Here is a 16954-nt window from a genome sequence, read left to right on the forward strand (position 1 = left end):
GTTTGTTCTCTACATCTGTGTCTCTATTTCTGCCCTGCAGACCAGTTTATCTGTACCATTTTTCTGTTCCACATATATGCATTCATATACGATATATGTTTTTCTCTTAATGACTTACTTCACTCTGTATGACAGACTCTAGATCCATCCACGTCTCTACAAATGACCCAATTTCATTCCTTTTTATGGCTGAGTAATATTCCATTGTATATATGTACCACATCTTCTTTATCCATTCGTCTGTCAGTGGGCATTTAGGTTGATTCCATGACCTGGCTGTTGTAAATAGTGCTGCAATGAACATTGGGATGCATGTGTCTTTTTGAATTATGGTTTTCTCTGGGTATATGCCCAGTAGTGGGATTGCTGGGTCACGGTAATTCTATTTTTAGTTTTTTAAGAAGCCTCCATACTGTTCTCCATAGTGGCTGTATCAATTTACATTCCCACCAACAGTGCAGGAGGGTTCCCTTTTCTCCACACCCTCTCCAGCATTTGTCGTTTGTAGATTTTCTGATGCCCATTCTAACTGGTGTGAGGTGATACCTCATTGTAGTTTTGATTTGAATTTCTCTAATGATTAGTGATGTTGAGCATCCTTTCATGAGCTTCTTGGCCATCTGTATGTCTTCTTTGGAGAAATGTCTATTTAGGTCTTCTGCCCATTTTTGGATTGGGTTGTTTGTTTCTTTAATATTGAGCTTCATGAGCTGTTTATATATTTTGGAGATTAATCCTTTGTCTGCTGATTCATTTGCAAATATTTTCTCCCATTCTGAGGGTTGTCTTTTCGTCTTGTTTATGGTTTCCTTTGCTGTGCAAAAGCTTTGAAGTTTCATTAGGTCCCATTTGTTTATTTTTGTTTTTATTTCCATTACTCTAGGAGGTGGATCAAAAAAGATTTTGTGGTGATTTATGTCAAAGAGTGTTCTTCCTGTGTTTTCCTCTAAGAGTTTTATAGTGTACAGTCTTACATTTAGGTTTCTAATCCATTTTGAGTTTATTTTTTTGTATGGTGTTAGGGAGTGTTCAAATTTCATTATTTTACATGTAGCTGTCCAGTTTTCCCAGCACCACTTATTACAGAGACTGCTTTTTCTCCATTGTATATCCTTGCCTCCTTTGTCATAGATTAGTTGACCATAGGTGCATGGGTTTATCTCTGGGCCTTCTATCTTGTTGCATTGATCTATGTTTCTGTTTTTGTGCCAGTACCATATTGTCTTGATTACTATAGCTTTGTAGTATAGTCTGAAGTCAGGGAGTCTGATTCCTCCAGCTCTGCTTTTTTCCCTCAAGACTGCTTTGGCTATTCGGGGTCTTTTGTGTCTCCAAATTTTAAGATTTTTTGTTCTAGTTCTGTAAAAAATGCCATTGGTAATTTGATAGGGATTGCATTGAATCTGTAGATTGCTTTGGGTAGTAGAGTCATTTTCATGATATTGATTCTTCCAATCCAAGAACGTGGTATATCTCTCCATCTGTTGGTATCATCTTTAATTTCTTTCATCAGTTTCTTATAGTTTTCTGCATACAGGTCTTTTGTCTCCCTAGGTAGGTTTATTCCTAGGTATTTTATTCTTTTTGTTGCAAGGGTAAATAGGAGTGTTTCCTTAATTTCTCTTTCAGAGTTTTCATCATTAGTGTATAGGAATGCAAGAGATTTCTGTGCATTAATTTTGTATCCTGCAACTTTACCAAATTCATTGATTAGCTCTAGTAGTGTTCTGGTGGCATCTTTAGGATTCTCTATGTATAGTACCATGTCATCTGCAAACAGTGACAGTTTACTTCTTCTTTTCCAATTTGAATTGCTTTTATTTCTTTTTCTTCTCTGATTGGTGTGACTAGGACTTCCAAAACTATGTTGAATAAGTGGTGAGAGTGGACATCCTTGTCTTGTTCCTGATCTTAGAGGAAATGCTTTCAGTTTTTCAACATTGAGAATGATGTTGGCTGTGGGTTTGTCATATATGGCGTTTATTATGTTGAGGTAGGTTCCCTCTTTGCGCACTTTCTGGAGAGTTTTTATCATAAATGGGTGCTGAATTTTGTCAAAAGCTTTTTCTGTATCTATTGAGATGATCATATGGTTTTTATTCCTTAATTTGTTAATATGGTGTATCACATTCATTGATTTGTGTATAGTGAAGAATCCTTGCATCCCTGGGATAAATCCCACTTGACCATGGTGTATGATCCTTTTAATGTGTAGTTGGATTCTGATTGCTAGTGTTTGGTTGAGGATTTTGCATCTATATTCATCAGTGATATTGGTCTGTAATTTTCTTTTTTTGTAGTATCTTTGTCTGGTTTTGGTATCGGGGTGATGGTGGCCTCATAGAATGAGTTTGAGAGTGTTCCTTCCTCTGAATATTTGGAAGAATCTGAGAAAGATGAGTGTTAGCGCTTCTCTACATGTTTGATAGAATTCATCTGTGAAGCCATCTGGTCCTGGACTTTTGTTTGTTGGAAGATTTTTAATCACAGTTTCAACTTCATTACTTGTGATTGGTCTGTTCATATTTTCTGTCTCTTCCTGATTGAGTCTTGGAAGATTATACCTTTCTAAGAATTTGTCCATTTCTTCCAGGTTGCCCATTTTATTGGCATAGAGTTGCTTGTTGTAGTCTCTTATGATGCTTTGTATTTCTGCAGTGTCCGTTGTAACTTCTCCTTTTTCATTTCTAAATTTATTGATTTGAGTCCTCTCCCTCTTTTTCTTGATGAGTTTGGCTAAAGGTTTATCAATTTTGTTTATCTTCTCAAAAAAACCAGCTTTTAGTTTTATTGATCTTTGCTATTGTTTTCTTTGTTTCTATTTCATTTATTTCTGCTCTGATCTTTATGATTTCTTTCCTTCTACTAACTTCGGGTTTTGTTTGTTCTTCTTTCTCTAGTTCTTTAAGGTGTAAGGTTAGATTGTTTATTTGAGATGTTTGTTGTTTCTTGAGGTAGGCTTGTATTGCTATAAACTTCCTTCTTAGAACTACTTTTGCTGCATCCCATAGATTTTGGATCGTCATGTTTTTGTTGTCATTTGTCTCTAGGTATTTTTTGATTTCCTCTTTGATTTCTTCATTGATCTCTTGGTTATTTAGTAACGTATTTTTTAGCCTCCATGTCTTTGGGTTCTTTATGTTTTTTCCCCTGTAATTGATTTCTAATCTCGTAGCGTTGTGGTCAGAAAAGATTCTTGATATGATTTCAATTTTCTTAAATTTACTGAGGCTTGATTTGTGACTCAAGATGTGATCTGTCCTGGAGAATGTTCTGTGTGCACTTGAGAAGAAGTGTAATCTGCTGTTTTTGGATGGAATGTCCTATAAATGTCAATTAAATCTATCTGGTCTATTGTGTCATTTAAAGTTTGTGTTTCCTTATTAATTTTCTGTTTAGGTGATCTGTCCATTGGTGTAAGTGAGGTGTTAAAGTCCCCCACTATTATTGTGTTACTGTCAATTTCCTCTTTTATAGCTGTTAACAGTTGCCTTATGTATTGAGGTGCTCCTATGTTGGGTGCATATATAATTGTTATATCTTCTTGGATTGATCCCTTGATCATTATGTAGTGTCCTTTCTTGTCTCTTGTAACATTCTTTTTCTTAAAGTCTATTTTATCTGATATGAGTATTGCTACTCCAGCTTTTTTTTGATTTCCATTTGCATGGAGTATCTTTTTCCATCCCCTCACTTTCAGTCCGTATGTATCCCTAGGTCTGAAGTGGGTCTCTTGTAAACAGCATATATATGGGTCTTTTTTTGTATCCATTCAGCGAGGCTGTGTCTTTTGGTTGGAGCATTTAATCCATTCACGTTTAAGGTAATTATCAATATGTATGTTCCTATGACCATTTTCTTAATTGTTATGGGTTTGTTTTTGTAGGTCCTTTTCTTCTCTTGTGTTTCCTACTTAGGGAAGTTCCTTTGGCATTTGTTGTAGAGCTGGTTTGGTGGTGCTGAAGTCTCTTAGCTTTTGCTTGTCTGTAAAGCTTTTGATTTCTCCTTCGAATCTGAATGAGATCCTTGCCAGGTAGAGTCATCTTGGTTGTAGGTCCTTCCTTTTCATCACTTTAAATATGTCATGCCACTCCCTTGTGGCTTGTAGAGTTTCTGCTGAGAAATCAGCTGTTAACCTTATGGGAGTTCCATTGTATGTTATTTGTCATTTTTCCCTTGTTGCTTTCAGTAATTTTTCTTTGTCTTTAATTTTTGCCAGTTTGATTACTATGTGTCTTGGCATGTTTCTCCTTGGGTTTATCCTGCCTGGGACTTTCTGCACTCCCTGGACTTGGGTGGCTATTTCCTTTCCCATGTTAGGGAAGTTTTCGACTATAATCTCTTCAAATATTTTCTCAGGTCCTTTCTCTCTCTCTTCTCCTTCTGGGACTCCTATAATGCAAATGTTGCATTTAATGTTGTCCCAGAGGTCTCTTAGGCTGTCTTCATTTCTTTTCATTCTTTTTTCTTTATTCTGTTCCATGGCAGTGAATTCCACCATTCTGTCTTCCAGGTCACTTACCCATTCTTCTGCCTCAGTTATTCTGCTATTGATTCCTTCTAGTGTATTTTTTATTTCAGTTATTGTATTGTTTATCTCTATTTGTTTGTTCTTTAATTCTTCTAGATCTTTGTTAAACATTTCTTGCATCTTCTCGATCTTTGCCTCCATTGTTTTTCCAAGGTCCTGGATCATCTTCACTATCATTATTCTGAATTCTGTTTCTGGAAGGTTGCCTATCTCCACTTCATTTAGTTGTTTTTCTGGGGTTTTATCTTGTTCCTTCAACTGGTACATAGCCCTCTGCCTTTTCATCTTGTCTATCTTTCTGTGAATGTGGTTTTTGTTCCACAGGCTGCAGGACTGTATTTCTTCTTGCTTCTGCTGTCTGCCCTCTGGTGGATGAGGCTATCTAAGAGGCTTGTGCAGGTTTCCTGATGGGAGGGACTGGTGGTGGATAGAGCTGGGTGTTGCTCTGGTGCACAGAGCTCAGTAAAACTTTAATCTGCTGGTCTGCTGATGGGTGGGGCTGGGTTCCCTCCCTGCTGATTGTTTGGCCTGAGGGGACCCAGCACTGGAGCCTACCCAGCTCTTTGGTGGGGCTAATGGCAGACTCTGGGAGGGCTCATGCCAAGCAGTACTTCCCAGAACTTCTGCTGCCAGTGCCCTTGTCCTCACGGTGAGACACAGCCACCACCCTCCCCTTCCTCTGCAGGAGACCCTCCAACACTAGCAGGTAGGTCTGGTTCAGTCTCCTATGGGGTCACTGCCTCTTCCCCTGGGTCCCGATGTACACACTACTTTGTGTGCCCTCCAAGAGTGTAGTCTCTGTTTCTCCCAGTCCTGTCAAAGTCACAATCAAATCCCACTAGCCTTCAAAGTCTGATTCTCTAGGAATTCCTCCTCCCGTTGCCCGACCCCCAGGTTGGGAAGCCTGACGTGGGGCTCAGAACCTTCACTCCAGTGGGTGGACTTCTGTGATATAAGTGTTCTCCAGTTTGTGAGTCATCCACCAAAGCAGTTATGGGATTTGATTTTATTGTGGTTGTGCCCCTCCTACTGTCTCATTGTGGCTTCTCCTTTGTCTTTGGATGTGGGGTATCGTTTTTGGTGAGTTCCAGTGTCTTCCTGTTGATGATTGTTCAGCAGTTAGTTGTGATTCCAGTGCTCTCGCAAGAGGGAGTGAGCGCATGTCCTTCTACTCTGCCATCTTGATCTGCAAGATCTGCAAGATCTTGACTTGCGAGCCTGGGGTCAGGCGGAAGCTCCTGCGGTGGGAGCTCTGAGTCCAAACCACTGGACTCACAGAGAACCTCAGACCCCAGGGAATATTCATTGGAGTGAGGTCTCACTGAGCTCCTCATCTCAGCAAAAAGACGCAGCTGTATCCAATAGCCTACAAATTCCAGTGTTGGAAGCCTCAGGCCAAACAACCAGTAGAACAGGAACACAATCCGACTCATTAAAAAAAAAAAAAAAAGTCACAGATGAATGAGCAAGGTAAAAACCTAATAAAGGTTTTTATTAAGAACAAATAAATGAAGAGGAAATAGGCAATCTACCTGAAAAAGAATTCAGAGTAATGATGGTAAAGATGATCCAGAATCTCAGAAATAGAATGCAATCATGGATTGAGAAAATACAAGAAATGTTTAACAAAGATCTAGAAGAACTAAAGAACAAACAGAGATGAAAAACACAATAACTGAAATGAAAAATACACTAGAAGGAATCAATAACAGAATAACGGAGGCAGAAGAACGAATAAGTGAGCTGGAAGACAAAATGGTGGAAATAACTGCCAAGGAGCAGAATAAAGAAAAAAGAATAAAAAGAAGACAATCTCAGAGACCTCTGGGACAACACTAAACACACCAACATTTGAATTATAGGGGTCCCAGAGAAGAAGAGAAAAAGAAAGGGTCTGAGAAAATATTTGAAGGGATTATAGTGGAAAAATTCCTAACATGGGAAAGGAAATAGTTACCCAAGTCCAGGAAGCACAGAGACTCCCATACAGGATAAACACACCAAGACACATATTAATCAAACTAACAAAAATTAAATTCAAAGAAAAAATATAAAAAGCAGCAAGGGAAAAACAAAAAATAACATACAAAGGAATCCCCATAAGGTTATCAGCTGATTTTTCAGTGGAAACTCTGCAGGCCAGAAAGGAGTGGCAGGATATACTTAAAGTAATGAAAGAGAAAGACCTCCAACCAAGATTACTCTACCCAGCAAGGATCTCATTCAGATTCAATGGAGAAGTCAAAAGCTTTTCAGACAAACAAAAGCTAGGAGAATTCAGCACCACCAAACCAGCTTTACAACAAATGCTAAAGAAACTTCTCTAAGCGGGATACACAAGAGAAGAAAAAGACCCACAAAAACAAACCCAAAACAATTAAGAAAATGGTAATAGGAACATACATATTGATAATAACCTTGAATGTAAATGGATTAAATGCCCCAACCAAAAGACACAGACTGGCTGAATAGATACAAAAACAAGACCCATATATATGCTGTCTACAAGAGACCCACTTCAGACCTAGGGATACATATATACTGAAAGTGAAGGGATGGAAAAAGATATTCCATGCAAATGGAAAACAAAAGAAAGCTGGAGTAGTAATACTCGTATCAGATAAAATAGACTTTAAAATAAAGACTGTTACAAGAGATAAGGAGGGACACTACATAATGATCAAAGGATGAATCCAAGAAGAAGATATAACAATTATAAATGTTATGCACCCAACATAGGAGCACCTCAATACATAAGGCAAATGCTAACAACCATGAAAGGAGAAATCGACAGTAACACAATAATAGTAGGGGACTTTAACACCCCACTTACACCAATGGACAGATCATCCAAACAGAAAATTAATAAGGAAACACAAGCTTTAAATGACGCAATAGACCAGATAGATCTAATTGATATTTATAGAACATTCCACCCAAAAGTGGCAGAATACACTTTCTTCTCAAGTGCACATGGAACATTCTCCAGGATAGAACACATCTTGGGTCACAATCAAGCCTTGGAAAATTTAAGAAAATTGAAATCGTATCAAGCATCTTTTCTGACCACAATGCTATGAGATTGGAAATCAACTACAGGAAAAAAACTGTAAAAAACACAAATACATGGAGGCTAAACAGTGCGCTACTAAATAACCAAGAGATCACTGAAGAAATCAAAGAAGAAATTTTAAAAATACATAGACACAAATGACAATGAAAACACGACAACCCAAAACCTATGGGACACAGCAAAAGCAGTTCTAAGAGGGAAGTTTATAGCAATACAATCTCACCTCAAGAAACAAGAAAAATCTCAAATAAACAATCTAAACCTACACTTAAAACAACTAGAGAAAGAGAAGAAAACCAAGTCAGTAGAAGGAAAGAAATCATAAATATCAGAGCAGAAATAAATGAAATAGAAACAAAGAAAATAATAACAAAGATCAATAAAATTAAAAGGTGATTCTTTGAGAAGATAAACAAAATTGATAAACCCTTAGCCAGGCTCATCAAGAAAAAAAGGGAGAGGATGCAAATCAATAAAATTAGAAAAGAAAAAGGAGTAATCACAACTGACACTGCAGAAATACAAAGGATTACAAGAGACTACTACAAACAACTATATGCCAATAAAATGGACAACCACAAAGAAATGGACAAATTCTTGGAAATGTACAATTTTGAAAGACTGAACCAGGAAGAATTAGAAAATATAAACAGACCTATCCAAGTAATGAAATTGAAACCGTAATTAAAAATTTTCCAAGGAACAAAAGTCCAGGACCAGATGGCTTCACAGGTGAATTCTATCAAACATTTACAGAAGAGCTAACACCCATCCTTCTCAAACTCTTCCAAAAAATTGCAGAGGGAGAAACATTCCCAAATTCATTCTATGAAGCCACCATCATCCTGATACCAAAACCAGAAAAAGATATTACAAAAAAAGAAAATTATAGGGGCTTCCCTGGGGGCGCAGTGGTTGAGAGTCCGCCTGCCGATGCAGGGGACATGGGTTCGTGCCCCGGTCCGGGAAGATACCACATGCCGCAGAGCGGCTAGGCCCGTGAGCCATGGCTGCTGAGCCTGCGTGTCCGGAGCCTGTGCTTCGCAACGGGAGAGGGCACAACAGTGAGAGACCCGCGTACCACGAAAAAAAAAAAAAAAGAAAATTATAGACCAATATCACTGATGAAAATAAATGCAAAAATCCTGAACAAAATACTAGCAAACAGAATCCAGCAGCACATTAAAAGGATCATACACCATGATCAAGTGGGACTTATCCCAGGGATGCAAGGATTCTCCAATATACACAAATCAATGAATGTGATACACCACATTAACAAATTAAGGAATAAAAACCATATGATCATCTCAATAGATGCAGAAAAAGCTTTTGACAAAATTCAACACTGATTTATGATAAGAACTCTCCAGAAAATGGGCATAGAGGGAACCTACCTCAACATAATAAAAGCCATATATGACAAACCCACAGCAAGCATCATACTCAATGTTGAAAAACTGAAAGCATTTACACCAGGATCAGGAAAAAGACAAGGATGTCCACTCTCACCACTCTTATTCAATATAATTATGGAAGTCCTATTCATAGCAATCAGAGAAGAAAAAGAAATAAAAGGAATACAAATTGAAAAAGAAGAAGTAAACCTATCACTATTTGCCAATGACATGATACTCTACATAGGAGATCCTAAAGAGGCCACCAGAAAACTACTAGAACTAATCAATGAACTTTGTAAGGTTGCAGGATACAAAATTAATGCACAGAAATCTCTGGCATTCTTATACACCAACAATGAAAAATCAGAAAGAGAAATTAAGGAAACAGTCCCATTTACCACTGCAACAAAAAGAATAAAATACCTAGGAATAAACCTGCCTAAGGAGGCAAAAGACTTGTATTCAGAAAACTATAAAACACTGATGAAAGAAATCAAAGATGATATAAACAGATGGAGAAATATACCATGTTCTTGGATTGGAAGAATCAATATTGTGAAAATGACTATACTACCCAAAGCAATCTACAGATTCAGTGCAATCCCTATCAAACTACCAATGGCATTCTTCACAGAATTAGAACAAAAAATCTTACAATTCGTATTGAAGCACAAAAGAACCCGAATAGCCAAAGCAATCTTGAGAAAGAGAAACGGAGTTGGAGGAATCAGGCTCCCCAACTTCAAACTATACATCAAAGCTACAGTAATCAAGACAGTATGGTACTGGCACAAGAATAAGAATATAGATCAATGGTACAGGATAGAATGCCCAGAGATAAACCCACGCACATATGGGCACCTAATTTACGACAAAGGAGGCAAGAACGTACAATGCAGAAAAGACAGCCTCTTCAATAAGTGATGCTGGAAAAACTGGACAGCTACATGTAAAAGAATGAAATTAGAACACTCCCTAACACCATACACAAAAATAAACTCCAAATGGATTAAAGACTTAAATGTAAGACCAGACACTATAAAACTTTTAGAGGAAAACATAGGAAATACACTCTTTGACATAAACCACAGCAAGATCTTTTTTGACCCACCTCCTAGAGTATCAGAAATAAAAACAAATGGGACTTAATTAAACTTAAAAGCTTTTGCACAGCAAAGGAAATCATAAACAAGACAAAAAGACAACCCTCAGAATGGGAGAAAATATTTGCAAATGAAACAGACAAAGGATTAATCTCCAAGATATACAAACAACCCATGGATCTCAATATCAAAAAACCAAACAGTCCAGTTAAAAAATGGGTGGAAGACCTAAATAGAGATTTCACCAAGGAAGACATACAGATGGCCAAGAGGCACATGAGAAGCTGCTCAACATCACTAATTATTAGAGAAATGCAAATCAAAACTACAGTGAGGTATCACTTCACACCAGTCAGAATGGCCATTATCAAAAAAGCTAGAAACAATAAGTGCTGGAAAGGATGTGGTGAAAATGGAACCCTCCTGCACTGTTGGTGGGAATGTAAATTGATACAGCCACTATGGAGAACAGTATGGAAGTTCCTTAAAAAACTGAAAATAGAACTACCATATGACCCAGCAATCCCACTACTGGGCATATACCCTGAGAAAACCATAAAGAGACATGCACCACAATGTTCACTGCAGCTCTATTTACAATAACCAGGACATGGAACCAACCTAAATGTCCACTGACAGATGAATGGATAAAGAAGATGTGGCACATTTATACAATGGAACATTACTCATCCATAAAAAGAAACGAAACTGAGTTATTTGTAGTGAAGTGGACGGACCTAGAGTCTGTCATACAGAGTGAAGTTAAGTCAGAAAAAGAAAAACAAATACCGTATGCTAACACATATATATGGAATCTAAAAAAAACAAAAATGGTACTGATGAACCTAGTTTCAGGGCAGGAATAAAGAGGAAGACATAGAGAATGAACTTGATGACATGGGGTGGGAGGGCAAAGCTGGGGCGAAGTGAGAGTAGCATCGACATATATACACTACCGAATGTAAAATAGTTGGCTGGTGGGAAGCAGCCGCACAGCACAGGGAGATCAGCTTGGTGCTTTGCGATGACCTAGACGGATGGGATAGGGAGGGTGGGAGGGAGGCTCAAGAGGGAGGGGACATATGTATGCATATGGCTGATTCACTTTGTTGTGCAACAGAAACTAACATGGTATTGTGAAGCAATTATACTCCAGTAAAGTTCTATTAAAAAAAAAAAAAAAGCAGAGTCTGGTCCCCCAGCTCCCCTGAGCCCAGCATGGGACCTGGCACAGAGCAAGTGCTCCACGCGTGCTGGTGAAATTGACAAGATGCTAGCTCACGTTATGCTCTCAACCTGAGTGTCATCAATCAAAACACCATCACGGCCTCACTTTGGGGAGAAATGTCAGCCTTCTTAACATCAGCCAATGTAATGGCCACTACTCATCAATCTCTTTGTACACTTAACTTTTTGCTTCTTCTCAACAGCCCTATTTTAAGAAGACAAACTGAGGTTTAGTGAGTAAAGGCAGCTAGAGAGTAGATGAGGTAGAACGTGAGGTCAGGTCTCTTTGTGTCTTAATTCTGTCCTAACTCCCAGAGGTGGGCAAATCCTTTAAGGAGCTTCCCTCCCTCAGAACAGTGAATCCTCAGAGAACAGAGTAAATCCTTAGAGAATACGATCTAATGAGAAAAGCAGCCTATTGGATATGCGCTCATTAGGGCCCCTTTTCACATGTCCGCACTCAGTGTACAGGAAAGGGAGAAAGCCAAGGAAACAGGTATAGATCCGTCTCCTTTAATCCTCACAGCGTCTGTCTGGAAGTAGTGTTTTCCAGAGAGAGACACTGAATCACACAGGTGTTAAAAGTGTGCAGAGTCCCCCAGCTAGAAGTACAAAGTCTAGGGCTTCCTGACTGCAGAGCAGGAAAGCTTTCCTCCCCACCAAGACCCCTCAGCAAAGACTGCACCAGAAGCCTCATGCAAGTTGTCTGAGCTGTTTGTGCATCCCACTGAGCTTGGCATTGTGCCCATCACTCCAGCAGGTGCTCTGGGTGCCAGATCCCATTCTCCCTCACCCCTCTTTTCCTCCCTCCCTTCCTTCAACTCTGTTACTTGCCCTCTTGGCTTCACGACAACAGATCACATTGGATCAGTAGACCTTCCCAATGTCTGGCTGCCTTGTGCCCATGCTTTTGAGTCTGAAACACTGAAACACCTACACACCCAGAGACACAAGTATTTGCAACGTGCCCCGGTTTTTTTCTTTCCTGGGGTTCTGCTGTGGCTCGGCTGTGGGCTGCGGGGAGAAAGCAAGTGGGCTCCCCTGGTTACCTTCGTGGTCTGGCAGTGGGAAAGGAATGTGACCTTGGCAAAAGGGTCTGAAAGTCCGTTGCTGTCAGCTGCGATGAGGCCCCGGGCTTGGTACATGTGAGCTCTCAGCTGGAAGACATGCCGGTCTGTGGACAAATAACGGGAAGGGGTGGCATTAGCAGGCTTCTGAGGAACAGTGAGTGCGAGTGGGTGTCTGTGTGTGATGCTCACCTGTGGGTGTTTCCGGAGACAGACAAAGGAGACCACAGGCACTGAAGGCCTCTTAGACCAAACTGGACACAGGGAAGATGGGGGAAGAGGTCATGTTCATGGGTACTTTGGAGCCAGGCATTCTCCTTGGTGCATTCACCACATTGTGGGATTTAATCTTCATAACAAAACAACCCCGTGAAATATATATCATTATCTTCATTTTATAGATGAGGGAAATGGTTCATAAAAAGGCTAAAATACATTTCCAAGTTTTCAGAGCTAACTAATTCCAGAGCCTGGATTTCATTTCCGTCAGATTCCAAAATCCAAATCTCTTCCTAAAATACCACATTTTTAAAATCTATATGCAAAACGGCAACAGACTCACAGACATAGAAAACAAACTTGTGGCTACCAAAGGGGAGAGGGGTGGGGGGAGGGATAAATTAGGGGTATGTGATGAACGGATACAGACTACTATGTATGAAATAGATAAGCAACAGGCAGGATATATTGTACAGCACAAGGAATTATAGCCATTATTTTGTAATAACTTATAATGGAGTATGATCTGCAAAAATACTGAATCACTGTGCTGTACACCTGAAAATGATATCATATTGTAAGTCAATGATACTTCAATAAAAAATTTAAAAATACCACATTTCACCTCTTAGTAAAACCTCCTGTTTCCAATGGTGTGTGTGTATAAGGGGGACATTTCTTCATTTTTGCTTCCATAAACTCAGTAAAGTCTTGAGTCATCCATCCATCCATTCTGCCATTCAGCCAGCCAATGTCATTTTGAGCACCTACAGTATACCAGGCACAGTTCTGGCCTCTGAGGATTCTGAAGCAGCTAAGACAGCCCCTGACCTTGGGGAGCTCCAGGGACAGGGCAGAAGATAAGCAAGTGCCCCAATCCCAGTGACAGGAGCCAGAGCTAAGTGTCCTGCAGGAGATACAGGCAGAGGGCATGGGAGGTTAAAGGCAGGAGTGAGCACACCTGGTTGACGGGATGGGAGGCAGAGACAGGGCTGCAGGTGGGGCAGACCAGGGTTCAGTGGGGGAACCCCAAAGAAGAGTTGAGTTAATCACATGCCTTGTTTCATGGACTTTATGATCCTTTGCCCTTGCCTGGCCCCTCTTGCTTTTTATATTCATTTTTTCCCTTTTACCCTCTTTTAAAAAAAATTATTTCGTTCATGGATCATGCCTTTGGTGTTGTATCTAAAAAATCATTGCCATACTTAAAATCATCTTGGTTTTCTCCTATATTATCTTCTAGGAGTCTTATAGTTTTGCATTTTGTATTTAGGTTTATGATCCATTTTGAGTTAACTTTTGCAAAGGTCATAAGTTTGATGTCTAGATTTATATTTTTGCATGTGGGTGTCCAGTTGTTCCAGCACCATTTGTTGAAAAGACTATGCTTGCTCCATTGTATTGCCTTCACTTGTTTGTCAAAGATCAACTGAATATATTTATGTAGGTTTATTTCTGGGCTCTCTATTGTGTTCCACTGACCTATTTGTCTATTCTTTTGCTAATACTGCAGTGTCTTGATGACTGTAGCTTTTATAGTAAGTCGTGATGTTAGGTAGTGTCAGTCTTCCAACTTTGTTCTTCTTAATATTGTGTTGACTCTTCCAGGTTTCTGCCTCTCCACATGAACTTTAGAATCAGTTTGTCGATATCCACAAAACAACTTGCTGGGATTTTAATTGAGATTGCATTGAATCAAGAAAAACACTAAGCAACAGAAGTATCTATTTAAAATTGGAACAAGGAGATAAAAGCTTGGATAAGTTACAGAGGTAAATCCTCATCTTTCACAATGAGTAGCTATGTGTTAAATGTAAAATCAAGAAATAGTGATATAAACATATCATGTAGAATAAAGGGAGATAATTACCTTAACAAAAACTGTTAAAAGTGTTTTTCCCTTTTACCCTCTTACCCAAGAGAGCTCCTTAAAAGGGTGACAGTTAACAAAGGAACATTCAGCAGAGGGTAGAGGAATTTCCTGACCAGGGTATGTCAAGAGAGCCCACGCTCTCTAAGCATTCCTTAACATGCTACATAAGTGGGCAAATTTCTCAGCTGGGAGTGAACTTGAGAATAGCTCATTCCCTGAGATCATCCACAAGGTGTCCCTGAAGTGAGTCACCCCAGAATTTTAGCAGAGCTCCCAATACAACCACATAGGCAGGACACTGCACACCTCCAGGGGTCGCCATTGACTTGGTCTAGGTTTTTGTTTTTATGAAACCTTGAGTCTTACCAGCTCTGTTCCTTAGACTAGTAAAGCCAGCTTCCTCTTTGCTCCCATACTTTGGCCCATCTCTGTGCTGCGGCTCACTTTCCACGTGTGGTTATTAGAGACATGTCTGATTGCCCCCATTGGAGGGCCAGGATCACCTCTCCCACCACTCCTCGTTCCCCACTAGTTTTCCCACCGTACCTTCCATATGCAGGTGCAAACTAATTATTGGTTGAATGGATATGTTCTGAAGCATAAAATGAACGAAGAAAGGAAATTCTCCAGGAGGTGTGGAAGGCAGCCAAAGCCATTAATGTCAGGGCACAGCCGAGCAAGTTTATTAGGTCATTCCATGAAAAGAACATGCTGCAGAGGGTCAGAAAGCTTTGGAAAAAGCCTTTCCTCTCCTCTGAATCGTTAGTAGCTGGGACAGCAAATATGTCCAGGTACCTTGGGTCTCTAGAGGTAGTGTCTATAGAAATAAAAAGGTAACTTGATGTGGGTGTTTTCACCCAAAGATGAAAACTCTAAAGACAGGATGGAAAGCAGTGGAAATAAAGAAGAGTTTGGAGACAGTTTGTTCCATCATTTACTAGCTGTGTGATCTTGGGCAATTTCTACACACTTCCAATACATCCTTTCTCCACCTGTAGAATGAAGAAACCACCCAAGGTTGGTGTGAGAAATAAATCAAATCCTATGTGTAAAGTGTATGACACAATGCTTGGCATATGGTAGGGGTTGTGCATTTTTCAAAAAGAGCTGAGTTTTCCTTGCTCTTACGCATTGATATTGGGCATGGAAACCACGAGCTGAACCATTGGATAAATATCTCTAGAACTCTGTCTTCTCTAAGTATTGAGCCATTTAGGTTCCACTGGCAGTCAAGTTCAGTCAACATCAGAGGAGCCTTGTGCAACACGGGAAACCTGGATTTGTAGACAGTCCTCCAGTGTTTCAGACACTGGCTCAATTCAAAACTCTTCAGTTGAAGTGAAGGTAAAACTGTTCTACCCTATCTCAATTCAGCAGCAAGGATTGTGCAAATTGAAGCAATTTGGAAACAGAAAGCAAAATGCAACTGTAAGGCATTAATGATTAGAACAAAGTTCAAAATTATATGGAAATGTAAATATGATGACACTCATAGAAAATACCTACGTAGAAGAGAGGATTACATAAACCATGCTGAACTGCTAAAAGTAGCCAACCCAAGAACCAAGCTAGAGAAACATGAGTGACCCCAATGATACCAGTTTCTACTGGGTCATTACTGGGAAATGTAAATGGCTGCTGTTTATGGGTCAAAACCCCAATGCCATGTAAAAGGAAATCTGCTTTAATTCCACAGGTCCTATGAGCGCAAGAACTTACTGATGTCTCTTTAAAAGACATCTTTTGCTTTATTATTTTTAAAATTGTATTTATTTTTGGCTGCATTGGGTCTTCGTTGCTGCATGCAGGCTTTCTCTAGTTGTGGTGAGCGGGGGCTACTCTTTGTTGCGGTGCATGGGCTTCTCATCGTGGTGGCTTCTCTTGTTGCAGAGCACAGGCTCTAGGCGCGCGGGCTTCAGTAATTGTGACACGTGGGCTAAGTAGTTGTGGCTCGTGGGCTCTGGAGCACAGGCTCAGTAGTTGTGGCGCATGGGCTTAGTTGCTCTGCGGCATGTGGGATCTTCCCGGACCAGGGATCGAACCCGTGTCCCCTGCATTGGCAGGCGGATTCTTAACCACTGCACCACCAGGGAAGCTGAAAAAGACATCTTTTGCTTTAAATGCAAACTCAATCTATATAGTCTGTTAACAAAGAAACTCATATTGCATTCTCTCCATTAACAGAAAAGTATAAATATTTATTCCAGATATGTTTAATAACTTCACTTTATTCTTTAGATGGGACATTGGAAGGTCAGAAAGAAAACTTAGAAACTGTATTAAAAGAGGCAAATAAGGGGGCTTCCCTGGTGGCGCAGTGGTTGAGAGTCCGCCTGCCGATGCAGGGGACACAGGTTCGAGCCCCGGTCCGGGAGGATCCCCCATGCCGCGGAGCAGCTGGGCCCGTAAGCCATGGCCGCTGAGCCTGCGCGTCCAGAGCCTGTGCTCCGCAATGGGAGAG

At 40.0% G+C, this 16954-nt stretch overlaps 1 protein-coding gene across 1 annotated transcript in view; it reads right to left on the reverse strand.

The window, feature by feature from the left end:
- Positions 1-16954, reverse strand: part of FER1L6 (fer-1 like family member 6) — a 174826-nt gene that overhangs the window by 55837 nt on the left and 102035 nt on the right. The window contains exon 20 of the mRNA XM_029222558.1: positions 12384-12508. Within this exon, the coding sequence (XP_029078391.1) occupies positions 12384-12508 (125 nt within the window). The remainder of the gene's footprint in view (positions 1-12383; positions 12509-16954) is intronic.

Source organism: Monodon monoceros, unplaced genomic scaffold, assembly GCF_005190385.1.
Source record: "Monodon monoceros isolate NGI ecotype Baffin Bay Population unplaced genomic scaffold, NGI_Narwhal_1 Super_Scaffold_14, whole genome shotgun sequence".
Lineage (NCBI taxonomy): Eukaryota > Metazoa > Chordata > Mammalia > Artiodactyla > Monodontidae > Monodon > Monodon monoceros.